Genomic DNA, 15,323 nt, shown 5'->3' on the forward strand with positions numbered 1-15,323 from the left:
CACCTGCCACTTAGCTCTGTAAGCAGCCTGTAAAGACGCACAGATGAAATGTGAATGTGCCACTTTCTAAAAAGACGGGTGAGCTGAGCTGAGGTGGGTTGATCCTACACAAACTACTACGTGCGACATAGTACATGACCTGTTGCCTCCTGTGCTGCGCCAATGTAAACAAACATAAACTGCCGATATGTCTCAACCGCTGAGAAAATACTCCCATCGTAAACTGGAAGGAAAAAAAAAATCTTTTTTTTTGGATTCTGTTATGACCAATCAAGTGAACATATACACACAGAGAGAGTGGGACAAAACCAAAGGCGAGAACACAAAAACAGCACACAACAAGCGAGCCAGCCCATCTCGCACGCTGAAAAAAACCACCTACGGAGCCTTTGACAAAAAAAAAAGGAAACTCACACACAGCCTGACAGCGGCTCAAAGGCCGAGTCAGAGCTGTCAGCACGCCGGGACCACGCCCTTTCTTGCTTTCTCTTTTCGTTTTTCCATTGCTTACACTCCGTCTGTGACATAAACACCATTTACAAACACTTATTCACACTGATGTATAGACTGCTAACACATTAGGCACCAAATCACAGAGGGTGATAATAAATGTACGAGCAGCACACAGACAGCTCTGCTGCTCTTTTTATTCTCCGTCTCTTTCTGTGTCCCCTGGTTTGCTCTCAGTAGACTGTCTTCAGATGGGACTTGGGGAGAGAGAGGGAGAGAGAGTGATGTGGGTGGTAAAAGTGGGTCACATGCTCAGAGAGACAGAGAATGAAAGAGGGGGAGACAGAGAGAGATGAGGGAGAGAGACACTGAGAGAGAATGACAGTAAAAAGGAAAGATCGGGTGAGAGAGAGAGAGGAAGAGAGACACAAAGAGGGTGAGAGAGAGAGAAGGGGGAGAGAGAGGGGAGGTCGAATTCCCTTGTTCAGAAGTGGATCAGTCACAGGCCTCTTTCCTTTCATCTGATCTCAGCGGACCACAGAACCTGGGACACACACACACACACACACACACACACACAATAATAGTGCGCAACACAGGGACGCAAGCAAACACACACACTCGCCCACACACTCACTGGCACACACATACACACAAAACAAACATCAACGCAAAGTACACATACCACAGATGAAGAAATGATACACAGACACAATATGTATGTCTTTATGCACACACGCACACACACACACACACACACAATCCTGCCAGACAAATGTAATAAATCCATTACCCTGTAGATTCAACAGCAACAAAGAGAGGAATGTGGCAAATGAGATTCAATAACGGCATACCAACACAATGGCGCACGCACGCACGCGCGCACACACACACACACACACAGACAAACAGATGCATATATCCAGGCACAATGACACACACACACAGCCATTTTAACCCACATGAGAGCCAGTGTAAGTAGGCCCTGCTCCAGCCTTCCTCCCCTGTGGAGACACAAAAAAAGGATGGACAGATCCCATCATGTGTGCGTTCCTTTGTGTGTGTGTGTGAGTGTGTGTGCTGCATGCCATCCCCTCATCTCTTGGGCTTTCTGCTACCACCATATTCATCTGCGGCCCTCATAAGGATAATTACACACAGACAGACACACACAGCTCATCTCTGAAAATGCACAGCATTCCCTGCTCCACTCTTGCGTTGGTCAAGGTCAATAGTAAAATCCTGCCTAGAAGGCTCGCCTAAAGCCACAGATGGACTGTGTGTGAGTTTGTGTACAGTGAGTGTGTGTGTATGCCTGTGAATTTGTGTGCACATCATTTACGTGTACGTGTTACATTGCGCATTATCTTTGTGTGTTTATATAAGTCATACACGTTATTTTTATATATATATATATATATTTATATATTCAGAGAAAAAGCAAATGTTCCTTTTAGTTAATTCAACAAATATAGTTCAGGAATTAAATTAATTGTTGGTAAATACTCATTTATTTATTTACTACTGTGAAAATTAATTTGAATTCTCATATTTTTCCCATGAAAAAGTACATTCTAAGTGTAATCTACAGCATTTTAAACTCTCTGTTCTGATTGGCTCCTCGCTCCTGTGGCTCAGGTGTGTGCATTTCTAAGAGTTTTATTAGAGTTTTATTCGTATCGTGCAGCAGGATGAGCATCTAGACTCAACTCCTGTAGGACGAGTGTGATGAAGACTGGAGACTAATCAGTAAAATTTATTTTTCTCTGATTTCAAAACTTGTCAAGACTTTTCAAAGTCCCGACTCAGCTTTGTGAACTTCTTCCTGTTTCATTTGTGAGGCTCAGGAACTATATTTAAAACTGACAAAAGTTAGTTTTATGAGTAAATGAACAACTGATGTTTTTACTTTGATTGCATAATAGGACTCTGTTGGCTTGCGGCCATGGTATAAGCAGGATAATACTCTTCAGGTTGTACATTCCATGACTGTATTGAGTGGAGGCAAACTGGGGTTTGTTAGCCTCCGCCACCATCATCCCTTACAATCATGGGATTTTACAGCTCGTTAGGTATTATCCCTTACACATCTGCTGGATAAGGAAGCTATGCTTTTTAGATTTCCTGCAGCAGCAACATCAGTTTGTTTGTGATAAACAGAAAAACTGTAGAACTGTTATCATCAGCAGTAGCCGCCGTGGCTGAACTCACAGAAACTGCATCAGCGAATACTTCAGAGGAGAATAGTGCACCTCTGGGATGAACACATCACAGACCTTATTACAACTTTGCTAGAAAAAAAAAAGATGTATTTTTATTTTCTTTGCAGTAATCCAAATCATTGTCTCCATCGTTCACCAAAAACATTTTACCTTGAAGATTCTTTAGTGGAAATCTGAACCAATCTCCTGGATCTCCAGTTTGTTCTCCAGTTTGTTCCACTGCCGCAACACAAAGTGGCAAAAAGTCGAGTCTAACAAAAAGCTAGTGGAATAGCTGAGCAGGACTGACAACTGTAATAACTTCAAGGTTATTTTACCAAGTATCCCATATGCGCAGGTTAAAAACATGATGTGCTGAACATTTTCTAGGTTAGAATTACGGGGGAAAAAAAAATCTATGAAGATCAATTTCCACACGCTGCACAGGAGGCATCACACAAAAACTGTGATGTGTAAAACCACAAGTGTATTGATGCTTGCGATTTCAATGAAAATATCACTGTCACAATTTCACTAACATTTGCGTCTATTCAAGTTCAATCAAATAAATATTTAAGAAATACTTAACAGAATAATACGCATTTTAATTTCTGTTTCCTTTACTATACTGTGCATTAGCCTGTTTATTATATGTAATGATTATTTTTCTTAACACTCGGACACACACATATACATATACATTTGGGTTTTTTTGGTGAATTCCAATAGTCCTTACACATGTTGGGAATAATATGTTATATATTCTTATTCTGTTTTTATTTTTCTTACAACACACACACACACACACACACACACACACACACACACACACACAAACAAGTAAGTCTAGAGTAACTCAATGGAGCGGTTTAATGATCTGATTCTGCTGACTCTACTATAGTACTCTACTCAGGCCCACACCGGCCATACGCACACTGAGGTCACAGGAACACACACCAACACACAGAGGTCAAAGCCAAGTACAGCCCATGTGACTCTCAGGGCCCAACACACATGCTCAAATGGTTTCTGACCCCTGACCTTTATGACCCTGGGGTCAGCAGTTCAGGGAGCCTGGTGCTGTGCGTGTGTGTGTGTGTGTGTGTGTGTGAAAGAGGGAGAATGTGTCAACTGTCACATATGAGAAGTGAGTAAGTCACGGCTGCACGTCTTCAAAGGACGAATTCAGGTCAGTCAGATTTCAGGGCTGAGACCTGTCACTCCTCTGCAGCACAGAGACTTCAGGAAAATGTATTTCTGCAAATCAGGTTCACTCTTTATTTCTTCACCACTGGACACTAATCAGCTGGACTAGTGCAGAGTCAACAATGCTCCATTCCTGGGGCTGCTTCTGCATTAAAGGGATTTTTACTCCTGTACACTTTCCACTGAGCGAGTACACACAAATATTTCTTGACCGAGATGTAAACGTGTATAATAGTACACAGGTATCAGTCAGCTACAGTGCAGGCTTTACTTTTCTTTTCTTTGAATTTTCAAAAAGCAGAATCAGTGCAATCAGTGTTTGAACGTTCTCTGTTTCACCACTTCACCCAGAAGACACTGAGGTTAAAGTACGGTAATTCCCTGCTGCACAAGACAGTCAATTAAAGGGGGAAATATTTATCAGTATTTTAATTTAAAACATTCCAAAATGAACAAAGATTATCAACAGAATGTGAAGAAATACTGCGTGAAAGCGTCGTTGACCGTCTAACAATAACTGAAGAAAACAATCTAACATGACATGATCAGATTACAAGGTTAACCTGGGTGGAAAACATTATCCCCCAACCCATGCAGGTTTGACAACATGTCAACAGCTGCCCTGTGATGAGATTAGATTCAACTTAATGTTAGCTCAACATGAGGGTTGAAACTTTCACACAATACGCTCTCATGAGCAGTTTGAATGACAGCTACACACAGAGGGCCAGTAAAAACTTTATAGATATTTTGGTCCCCTGGTCCATCGATGCAGCAGTCCTCCAGGATTTGTCCCAGTCATTGTCCCGTGTTTCTTTTGATGGGGTGGACACCCCGACTTTCTGGTGACCCGCTGCCCCCTGTTTGTTCGGAGTATGAATTCGACATTGGGCTAATTCTTACACTTTGCCCCTTTAACCCAAAAAGTTGCTTAATTGTAATCATACAAATTATTTATTCTCCGGCAGTGCACACCTGAGACAGTGGCTCTGCAGAATGTCTTTATGTGTGTTTAATGGGAGCAGGTTGACATGTGAGTAGAAACATGAGCTGAACGAGGCTGAAGATCAGTTTCGCCCTTTAGATCGCTTACAGGCACTGACATCAGATCCTCCAGAGTAACTCAAGATCTCTCATACACACACAAACACACACAACACAGAGTCTTGACATACACTAACAGACTGACACAAACATACATGTTGCTCATATAATGAGACTTGGATATCTTACAAAATGTAGAAAGCAGAAGGGAAACGATGTGAGATCACATGAGAGGAGAGGAGAGGAGAGGAGAGGCAGTCAACAGACCGTGACACTTCAGACATATGGGAGGACCGAAGAGAGACGAGGGGATGAATAGAGAGTTGGTGAGAGAAATGGAGAGACGCAGAAACAGAGGGGAAGGGAGATGTATCCAGCTGTTTGTCCATCCTAGCTTTGCTGTAATGAGCCCATGTTTGGCTCTGTGGAGCATTGCCAACGCCTCATCTAACTTCTCCAAACTCTAACAAGCCAAACTGCTATTTAGATTTACCTCCTACCAGCGTTGAACCGGACCCAAACAACTAAGCACATAACAGCGTGGTGCTCCCTTAAATGGACACTTTGACATTTTGAATTTTAGCTGTTTATTTTTCTTTAACAGACACTTGTCAGCATGTGGGAAACATTTTTGCTTTTAAGTTTTCATAAAATGGCTCGGCAGCATTGTTAGCGTTGCTGAGCATATCTTCCACTTGCAGCCTGCTGTGCCCTTTGGCTGCAATGAGGGAAAGCTTATAACCCATTTGGAGATTTACCTGGTAAAAAACACAAAGCCACACACACAACCATATTCTCCTCTAGGATTACAGCCAGGATACATGTTTTTATAGACACTGAAAAAGTTTATCCAATGTGACATTTGACTGTAATGTGGTTGACAGCTGCCATTGTCCTTCGCTGACAGAACCTGTAGTTTTGTGACACTTGGACAACAGCAAAACACTGAAAACAAACTGTTACTTACAATTCACTGGTACAGGAGCATCACCAACAACTCAGTGTTGTCTCTGTTGATATTATTATGAAATACTTTAACTAGAAGATAAAATATTCCATGAGTTATCTGATACCTATTTCATTTTATCTATTTTTTTAAGTCAGCCATTAACCACAAGCCAGAATACATTTTGATGTCATGTTACCAGAATACTGTCTTTGTCTCTGATGTTAAGTCCCATCTGAACATCTATAAATCAACGAAGCCTAAAAATGATTCCCGTGCAGCATGTCCTTCATAATATTTCTAAATGTATAAACAAGAAATATGTTTTCAAGGCATTTAAAATTTGCCTATTTACTCTGCACACACACCCACGCTGCAATCATGACCACAGACATCGGTAACCAATAAGGGGTTTAGTGTTTTGCTCAAGGACACTTTGATGTGTGGACAGGAGGAGCCAGGGTATTAAAACCGTCAACCCAATCAATGGACGATCTGCTCTGCCTCCACAGCCACCATTTTTTAATTTCTTAAATATGGATACTGATATCAGCCAAGTTCTATTGCCAGAGTCTTTTCACGTGAATCTGTTGCAGAAAAGTTTCACACCAGGAATTAAATGTCACTTCATGAAGGCCCAAATGTGGGGCAAATGCTAAGGGATGGTGATTCACTTAGCACTTGTTAAACCTTTAACCCCTCCCCTGAAGTAGTTAATATTTGACACAATAGAGCTCCTCTCACAAGTGGCTTAGACTTAACCTTTTTTTTACTACAAGGTAGTCACATTAAAGACTGTAAGCAGGGAATTCTGTGGTTTATTCAGAGTAATCACGACATTTATTCTTAATATCTGACAGCTTTGTCACAAAAAAGCAAATCTTCATGAATACCACAGAGGGAAGAAACTATTTTTTTGGTTGTGTAATTTGAGGGAACTACCCCTTTAGGAAGCCACATTCTTGCAAGTTATGTTTTTAATGATTTTTTTTTTATTTTTTTATTTTTTATTGCTTGTATTCTTGGCAAGGTTTTACTGTGCACTGTTCAGCAGACATGAGACTTTTGGTTCTCATATTTACTCAGGCTCCATCACTCTGAGTTCACAAGTTCACAGCATACGGAAACAAGGAGATATGCGCGATTTAAATAACTTCTTACAGTGTAATGATTCACCTGGTGAACACACTCAGAGTATAAAAGATATGGATTGGTACTGAAGGCTTTAGAAAACACTACAAGTGAGATTTGTCCTTGAGAGTGAACCTGTTCTTCAGGTCTTTCTGAGAGAGAAGACAGCAGCACTGCAAAACCTACCAAAAGGAAAATATTCTACAAACTACTGTATTTGGCAGTTCCACGTGCCTCTCACTGGTATTTAAGCTTCACCAACACTTCAGGGTCCAGTGACCGAGTATAAACTTCACCGCCGAGCACTATTGTGTAACATGCCAGTTTGGGGTTTCGCAGCAGAGTATGTGTTGCGTCAGAATGATGCCTATATCACGGCCTTGTCTGGGCTATTTTTACCCAGTGTCAGTCTGCTAACTAAGCTCCATGGTCACTAAGTGACAGGGGATAAAGTGTCAGGACCCCAAATGCATGTGTGATCCTCTTAACCATCAAACAGCACAACACTCAACAACAAGAGGTCGGCAAAGCAAACACGACCCAGGTTCACATCAGCATCCGATTTTTATTTTTTTGCTTTTGAATGAAGATCCATTTTCTGACAGACAGACTTCAACGCCAACTCTGACATCTTTGACAGCATAAGAAAAATTATGTTTTCAGTCTTACACTTGACATGATTGTACACTGCTGCCAATTTACTAAGCCAAAAATGTTTACACGTACAGTTCTGTTATTGCTACTGTTGATTAATTAGTCTCTATGAATAAATGATAATACACCTCCAAACAAACACAAAACCTGTTGCGGCTGGAACCACATCTCTCCTGTTTCCCATCATCAGCTCGTATCCAGCTTTAATTAAGCTAAATAATCAATTGTGTGTGTGCGTGTGCCTGCATGATGCAAGCTCGTCTGTCTACAAATGCCAGAGCGGAGATGTTTATCACTCTAATGTAATGGCACTGAATAATAGTGTAGATCCAATTCCATTAATGGCGAAGGTGACTCCTTTACTCACAGAGTCTAAAAATAGAACTACCAGCTCTCACCAGCTTCCACTGAGGTGAAGGGTTTGTTCTGTGACGGGCTGCACACTGACAGAGGTAACTGAAAATAAAGTTTTAGAAAGTCTTAAGTCACCAGTCAGGTCAGGAGATCCTCTCAGCTGAGTGGGTCAAGTAGACATATGTGCACTGCCAGGGTCAGTGCTTTTATGAATATGAACACACTGACAGACACACACACACATACACGGTGCTGTAGGGGCTTCAGACTCAAATGCCAGTGCAGTGACAAGTGTCGTTCCCTCACATGAACCCCACAATAACATGGTTCTGGTAGTGCAAACCTTTCTTTTCTCTGATCATCATTCCTATTTTAGAAAGTGTTAACAAGTGGCCAACATGGCTCGACTAGAGGCAATTAAAATGCTCAGCGAAGTGAGAAGCAGGGCAGATGGTCAGGCAAAATGTGGCACAGTCCAGCTTGATGCACAACTGGTAAGACAGGTTTTCTTTGCTAAGGTCTGAGGCACAATGTGCCTTCCATCACCTCCACCAAAACCAACATATCAGCAGTGATAAAATGGCTTCATTTTTCCTGATGCTTACAACTGTTTCACCCCTTTTTTAAACTTTTCAAGCCCGTATTTGATTAAAACCTGAGGAAAGCCAGTAAATATCAGAGGTAAGCTGCGATGTCAAATGACAGCAAAGCGTGATGTGTCATGTGGGAATACAAGAGCAGATTATACATTTAAAATCCTGTGAAAACCATGACCAAATTCACACAGCAAGGAGTGGTTAATACACATGAGGGTTTTTGATTATCGAGCAGGTGAAGGAGCCTGATGAAAGCTTATACTGTAGGTTTGGGATAAAAAGATAATAACTAAAACAAACACAAAAGAGAGCAGCAGGAGTGGTGTAGCTGATGGGAAATGTTAAACAAGACCACAACACAAGCAACTGCATGTGGCCTCAGGGTCGTGACACAGAAACAACACTTTGTTGTGGTGGAGGCAGGCAATTCTGCCTACAATAACAACCACTGTCAATTTATAAAAGTATCTGTGGCCTGTGCACCAGTCGTCCTGAAATTTAGTCCCCAGGGTCCAGACTGCTGCTTTTTATTTTTTTTATCTACAGTTTTCACTCTAGACGCCTAATCAGAGACTCATTTAGACTGAGACACCATGTGAATTTAAACTAGCGGCAAAAAAGAAAACCAGTAATACTTCAGACCCCAAAGACTGAAGAGGATTACTGCTGTAGACTGTGTCACAGACATTGATTTTGTTCGAGGACAAAATGCGGATCCAGGCTGAAGGCAACTACTTCACCAGCATTTAGAAAAAAAATCCATCAACGGGAGTAAGGACCTCTAAGCCTGAGGTATCTGATTTCAAGGTTTTTCATGCTAGGGGCATTTTAATTCATCAATTGAGAGATATATATTTTTTAAAAATATCAAAATTGATGCAGCAAATAACAAAATATATAAAAATACAAGCTCCAAAACAACTGAACATTACATGTCCCATAATGCACCTTTAGTTTGAACCTCCATGGCTGGAAAATCCAACCCCACAAGGCCCAAGCCAAGATAACCCCGATGACATCATCAGGGTTGAGCTGAAATAAGAAATCGTGAGTGACTGTTCCCAACTAGCAAGGTAGCAGCTGGGCAGCTAAGCTAGGCAGCTAGCAGCCCGTAACCAGCAAACACACAAAACAGTCCTCTCCTCGGTCTTCAACTATGGTCGATACTAAAGACAATCATGGATCGAGTGAAGACAAAAGCAAGTGTCTGCTTTCAACTTGGTCTGACAAAAACTTGCCAAATAACGTGGCAGCGCACATCACAGCCGAGTCATTTATAATGCAATGGCTCCAGTATGAGATGAACTTTAATGCCGGGTGTAAATGGAGCGAAAAGCTCCCCTCAGAACAGTTTATACTAGACAACAGCTTTCGCAGGTAGAGATAACTTTACAAGTAAACGACAAGTAAATTGATTTGTATGTGTGAAGTCAGTGGAGTGCCCCATTAACATAATGGGTCACCATACCAGAAAAAACAAAAACAAAGAACTGTGACCTGCTTTCACCCACATCACATATTGATATAAATATACATGGACCACCACTGTGCAACAACTGCATCTACATTTTTTTTTAATGTTTCCTGTTGCCATTAACTGTCTGCTCACAGCAATACAACTGTAAAAAGGTCAGAACAGGCCTTGGTTACCTGGATAACTTAGCAATTTAGCAAAACCTCCCCAAATCTTTACAGTGTACAGAGATATCCGTGTAATCAATATCTTTTGGCCATGTCATGCCTTTATTAGATAGCCATCAGTACAGCACACAGTCAGCACCCTGACCTGTCGGCCACGAGGGGGCCCCGAGATACGAGTCTGTAAGTGCGGATTTCCAAGGACGGACTCTGAGACTATTTTTAGTATGGCTTTTCCTACACCTGCTAACCACTGCAGCAGCTGTGTGCCAGCGTATGATTAGAAACGTACAGATGCCCTTGTACCCTCTTCCTATATTTGTGTAGAAACCACAATCTGGTTTCTGGTTCAGGAAGTTCCTCACCCTGTGGAGTCATGTTGCAATAGACACATCCCCGGCCATGAAATTAGTCTTTGCTGGAAATCACAGGTGTACTCCACTGGGGTTATACTTTGCACAGGGGTGCACTCAGTTTTGCTTTATATTGTAAATACCTGAGGAGAAGCTCCAACTTTACAGAGGCCTTGGTACAAGTTACCCACTTTGAGTTCAAGGTTTATCCCCTTCCAGCAACAATAACAGAGTTAGACTGGTGTTTTAAAACTCTGTGTTTTGCTTACTGTTGCTTAGTGTGAACAGTGTCTTGCAGATATTAGGAACAGGCTCTGCAGACAGCTGCAGACAGAGCCTGATGTCCTCTTGGCTGTAGACACCAGGCCTTTACACACTTTAATGCAGTAACTCACAGCAGGTTAAATAGCAGGTTGTATCCTGCTCTATTACAGCCATAGGGCCACACAGGGTTTGCAGTAAGTAGCCATGAATGGCTTATCATTGCTAACTTAGCCACAGTGTTAGCAGTTTGCAAACAGTAGTGTCTGTATCTATCTCTATCTCTATCTTCATCATCATCCTCACCATCCTAGTTACCATCATCCACTGATGTCGCACTGTGGCTTTTAGGCCTCTGCTGATGCCATGTCTCATTCTTAGCCCCGTTACTGACAAACCAGGTGACAGCAGCAACACCGCTGACAACGAAAATGAATACATCCTCACCGGGAGAGTAGAGTCTCGCCAGCTGTCGAGCCCCGGCGTGCTGCGGTCCCCAGCGAGGCGCCGCGCTGCGTGCAGCCGCCCCGTGCTCATTCCCGTTCGGATCCTCCTCCGCCATGGACCGGTGCCTGATGTCGGTCTCGGAGAGAAGAGACGCCGCCATAACTCCTGCCCGCTGCCCGCCCTGCTGCCCCCCCGCTTTGGCTTTCAGCTATGAGACATCAATTATAGATCTGTCTCGGTCAAAAACTGGTTGTTTGAGTGCAGGTCTCCGGTGGCGGACGCTGAGGTTGAATGGAGGAGGGAGGCTGAACCAGCTGATGCTAGCTGCGATGTACCGGAGCAGCCTCGTACCACCCGGAAATACACGGACGGAGCTGCGCTGACACACAGACCTATTTTACAGGGTTTTAACCGTGTCACACTTTATAACATAGAAGAATAACTTAGGCATGTCTTTACATACAGACTGAGGGGACTTTTTGTACGAATAGCTCTTACTGCACGGATTTTACTAAAAAAAAACTTTATTTCTGCGTCCAGCTCAACTGTCACGTCAGCTGTAGGGACCGTCTGCATTTTGCTTGTTAGGATGAAACGTACGGTGGCCGAGAAAGGCCACGCAAATGCAAAAGTTGCCAGACAAACGCAAAAGCCACAACACAAATGCAAAAGCTGCAACACAAATGAACCAATTCTATTTTGTAACCAACATTACTGTGTTATTTGACCTTAAAGGCCGTATGCTTGAAGGGTCAGCCATGCAAATTGTTTGGCACATGGAGTATTCTCAGAGGAAAACCTTGAAACATGATGAAGTTGACTTATACATAAAACATACTTTATGTGAGTCAGCAGAGGAAACGTTTTACTGTTCCACCAACGCACAAGCGACACACAGACAGGTTGTGTGTTTTGGTTATGGTATGCCTTTAACAGTTCCCTCTTGTAATGTCGTGGTTGTTCAGATGGCTGGTTTCGGGAAATGGGTACCCACCTATCAGCCTTCTGGCAAGGGGGGTCTCAGTGGGCTGCTAAAAAACTCAGCTGCCCAGACACATGGATACTGCTGAAACAGAAGGTCGCACACTGCAAAAAATATACATTCAGACAAGTCTGTCAGTTTCCTATTGAGTCCTGAAAATTACAGCCAGTGGAGCACACAATTTAAAAGAAAGACAGTTCCTAAAATGGCAATGATCATATGCCTTTTAAAATTAAATTTAATTTATACTCAGTGATTATGGCAACACAGTTTAACATAGCTCTAAAATGAAACAGCAGCCCTGTTTGAGAGAGTCCTGTTGCAGTTCCAGTGCTGAAATAGATCCTGAGGTGCGTAACTTCCTGACCCGTTTTATTTTTGGATTTTTTTTTTCAGACTTTCAATAAACATAACGAATTATGTTCATTGAATTGATCCATTAGTTGATCCATTAGTTCAGGGGTCTTCAATGTTTTTCAGGCCAAGGACCCCAAAACTGATGGAGAGATGGAGCTAATATGTTCAATTCATGTTAACATGTTTTTAAAGACATTTAAATTTGTGGGGAAAAAAATAATTAAAAAATTGTCTAATCAACCAAAAATTTAACGACGCCCTCTGCAGTACCTCCGCGGACCCCCTGTTGAAGACCTCTGCATTAGGTATTATAGTCGTCAGGTGGCTGGAGATACATCTTCAATGGGATGCTATAGACTACTGCTTACATTCCTTTAACTTACATCCATCTTATTTAATATACTGTAAGTCTGAATGAGGTTCATTCATTGTCAAGTTATGGGAAGTACATTAGATGTGTCAAATCTGCAAAAATCTGCAACAAGCCTGTTACTGTGATCTAATGCGACACATCACATTTGGCAAAATCAGTCTCTAGGATTAGGATGGAAGTTTTGGTCTTTCAGTGTGATATAAAATAAAATGTTAAAATAGATTCCAGATTGGTTTTCACAATGTGCGTTTGTTGGGACGCATTGCTCACAGGCACTTAATGAAATAATTTAATGAAATACAGTGGATATACAGAAAGCTTTATACTGCAGTGACATCAACATTGAATCTAACCAGAGCGGATATGAAGACCTCCACTGTGCTGGAATGTGCAGCGTGAAAAACAGGAGTGAACAAAGATGTCAGCTCGATGATAGACTCTGCACTCACACATTCAGTCATGTTGTCTTCAGATTAGGTGGTACTGTAGGTGTCATGAGGTTGCAGTTCTGTTTATAGGCTGTGAGCAGAAGGGGGTGTGTGCGTATTGTGCATGTGCTGGGGTGTGTGTGTGTGTGGGGGGTGGGGGGGGGGGGGGGGGGTATAAGGCTCCTTTCCCTTCATCTTACTGTGTGACTCTGTGTGAGTCCTGATCACTGGCTGGGAACCACCTAGTTAGAAAATCGTTCCTCTAATGTTTTTGATGCACAATGTAAAGCACTTTGAATTATCTTCATTCTATGTTAATAAACTTGCACTCTCAGTATAATGTCCATCATACTAGGAGAGTATTGCACTTCAATAATAACAATATTAGGGACTGATAACGCATCAGTAAATATTCATGCAAGCTCACAAATGCATTTCTTTTGAATAAATGCACATCAGACAGAAGGTGTTTATTTGTCATTTATTTATTTGTTTTATCTTTTTGTCTGTACTAGATTATTGCAATCTGGTTAATTCACATTTAAAAAGCAGTCATTGACCAGACGCACTGAAATCGATGATACTCATTTTTTACAATAACCATTATAGGCCCCATAGAGACTGGAAAACCCAATCCAAAAAAAAAAAAAGAAACATCTGTATGGTTTTCTGCACTTTATTTTGTTTGATGTCTTTTTTCATAGTAATTACAAAAAGGAAAAAAATATATAACAATAATCATAAAAAGGAGAGTTCTGGGGGGAAAAAACTTAGGAATATTACGACTGGCAAACAAACAATCACAACACAGCACAAGTACCTACTTACGGCGAGAAATGAAAGGTACAAAAATGAAAATAAAGAAAATAAGCGCATATGGCAGAAAGAAAAACAAAATAAAAAAAAGAAATTGGCACCTATGAAGTTGAATACAATAAGCAACTGAGGGGACAGGAAAGTGAAGCTTTTTCCTACAATCTATTTAAAAAAATCTCAAAACAAAGGGTGTATTCTTGCTTTTTTTCTTTTCTATTTGTTAAAAAAAATAAAATGCATGACCTGGGGAGTGATGGGTGAGAGGAGGGGAAAAGAGAAGGGGAGGAGGAAGAAGCTGGTGGGGTGGGGTGGGGTGGTGGGGTGAGTTTGGCAGGGACAATAAAAAATACTGCACGTACAATACCTTTTTTCACTCTTCTCTTTCCTTCATCTAGCTCTAACCGTTTCTCTCACCCACTTTTTCCTTTCTTTATTTAATAGCATATCCCATTAATATTCCTTTCCCCCGCTGCTCCTAATAGCCGCGCCCAGTGGCGCGATCGTTAGAGTTTTACATGTGAGTAGCAAATGACACTTTGATTGGCTGTGATGTGGAGATGGGGGTCCCCTGCCGGCTCTGGGTCGGGGGCCCCGGCTGAGCCGAGAGATCCTGCCGGGCCTCGGTCTCACTGCGCGTGCTGACTCAGTGTGTGGTTCTGGGGGGAGAGAGGGAGAGGGAGAGATAGAGAGAAAAAGTGAGAACACATGATGAGAGAAATAATGGGCTACGTGAGCATAGTGCTTTCCACTTGCCCCCCCACCCAATAATAGAACAGAAGAGAACAGAAACACAACTGCCTCCCACAGTACAGACAGCAAGGCCTCCTTGCTTTATACATAGTCTGAAGAGAGAACAGAAAGAGGGAGAGAGGAGAATAGAAGAGAAAAAGGAAAGACGAAACAAACAGACAAGACTACAATATAAACTGGTAGGTTCAGACAAACAAAATCACACCTTTATACCCCACAAATACACCTTGTTCTCAAACACAACAGAACCTGGTTTTGGTCAGAACCACATAATTACAGATCATATAGTATTTGTTCTGTTTTATTTCTTATCTGCGGGAACCCAGCACCTCGATT

At 41.9% G+C, this 15,323-nt stretch overlaps 2 protein-coding genes across 4 annotated transcripts in view; both read right to left on the reverse strand.

Moving 5' to 3' along the window:
* Positions 1-11,796, reverse strand: part of si:ch211-212o1.2 (uncharacterized protein LOC492735 homolog) — a 35,186-nt gene extending 23,390 nt beyond the window's left edge. The window contains exon 1 of the mRNA XM_041037879.1: positions 11,282-11,796. Coding sequence (XP_040893813.1) covers positions 11,282-11,441 — 160 coding nt within the window. The 5' untranslated portion in view covers positions 11,442-11,796. The remainder of the gene's footprint in view (positions 1-11,281) is intronic.
* Positions 11,797-13,978: 2,182 nt separating this feature from the next.
* The window catches only part of znf423 (zinc finger protein 423), a 144,652-nt gene continuing 143,307 nt past the window's right edge, over positions 13,979-15,323 (reverse strand). For all 3 annotated transcript variants that reach the window (XM_041037878.1, XM_041037877.1, XM_041037876.1), the window contains exon 21: positions 13,979-14,893. In XM_041037878.1, the coding sequence (XP_040893812.1) occupies positions 14,864-14,893 (30 nt within the window). In that variant the 3' untranslated portion in view covers positions 13,979-14,863. The remainder of the gene's footprint in view (positions 14,894-15,323) is intronic.

The sequence above is a fragment of the Toxotes jaculatrix genome, chromosome 5, assembly GCF_017976425.1.
Source record: "Toxotes jaculatrix isolate fToxJac2 chromosome 5, fToxJac2.pri, whole genome shotgun sequence".
NCBI lineage: Eukaryota > Metazoa > Chordata > Actinopteri > Toxotidae > Toxotes > Toxotes jaculatrix.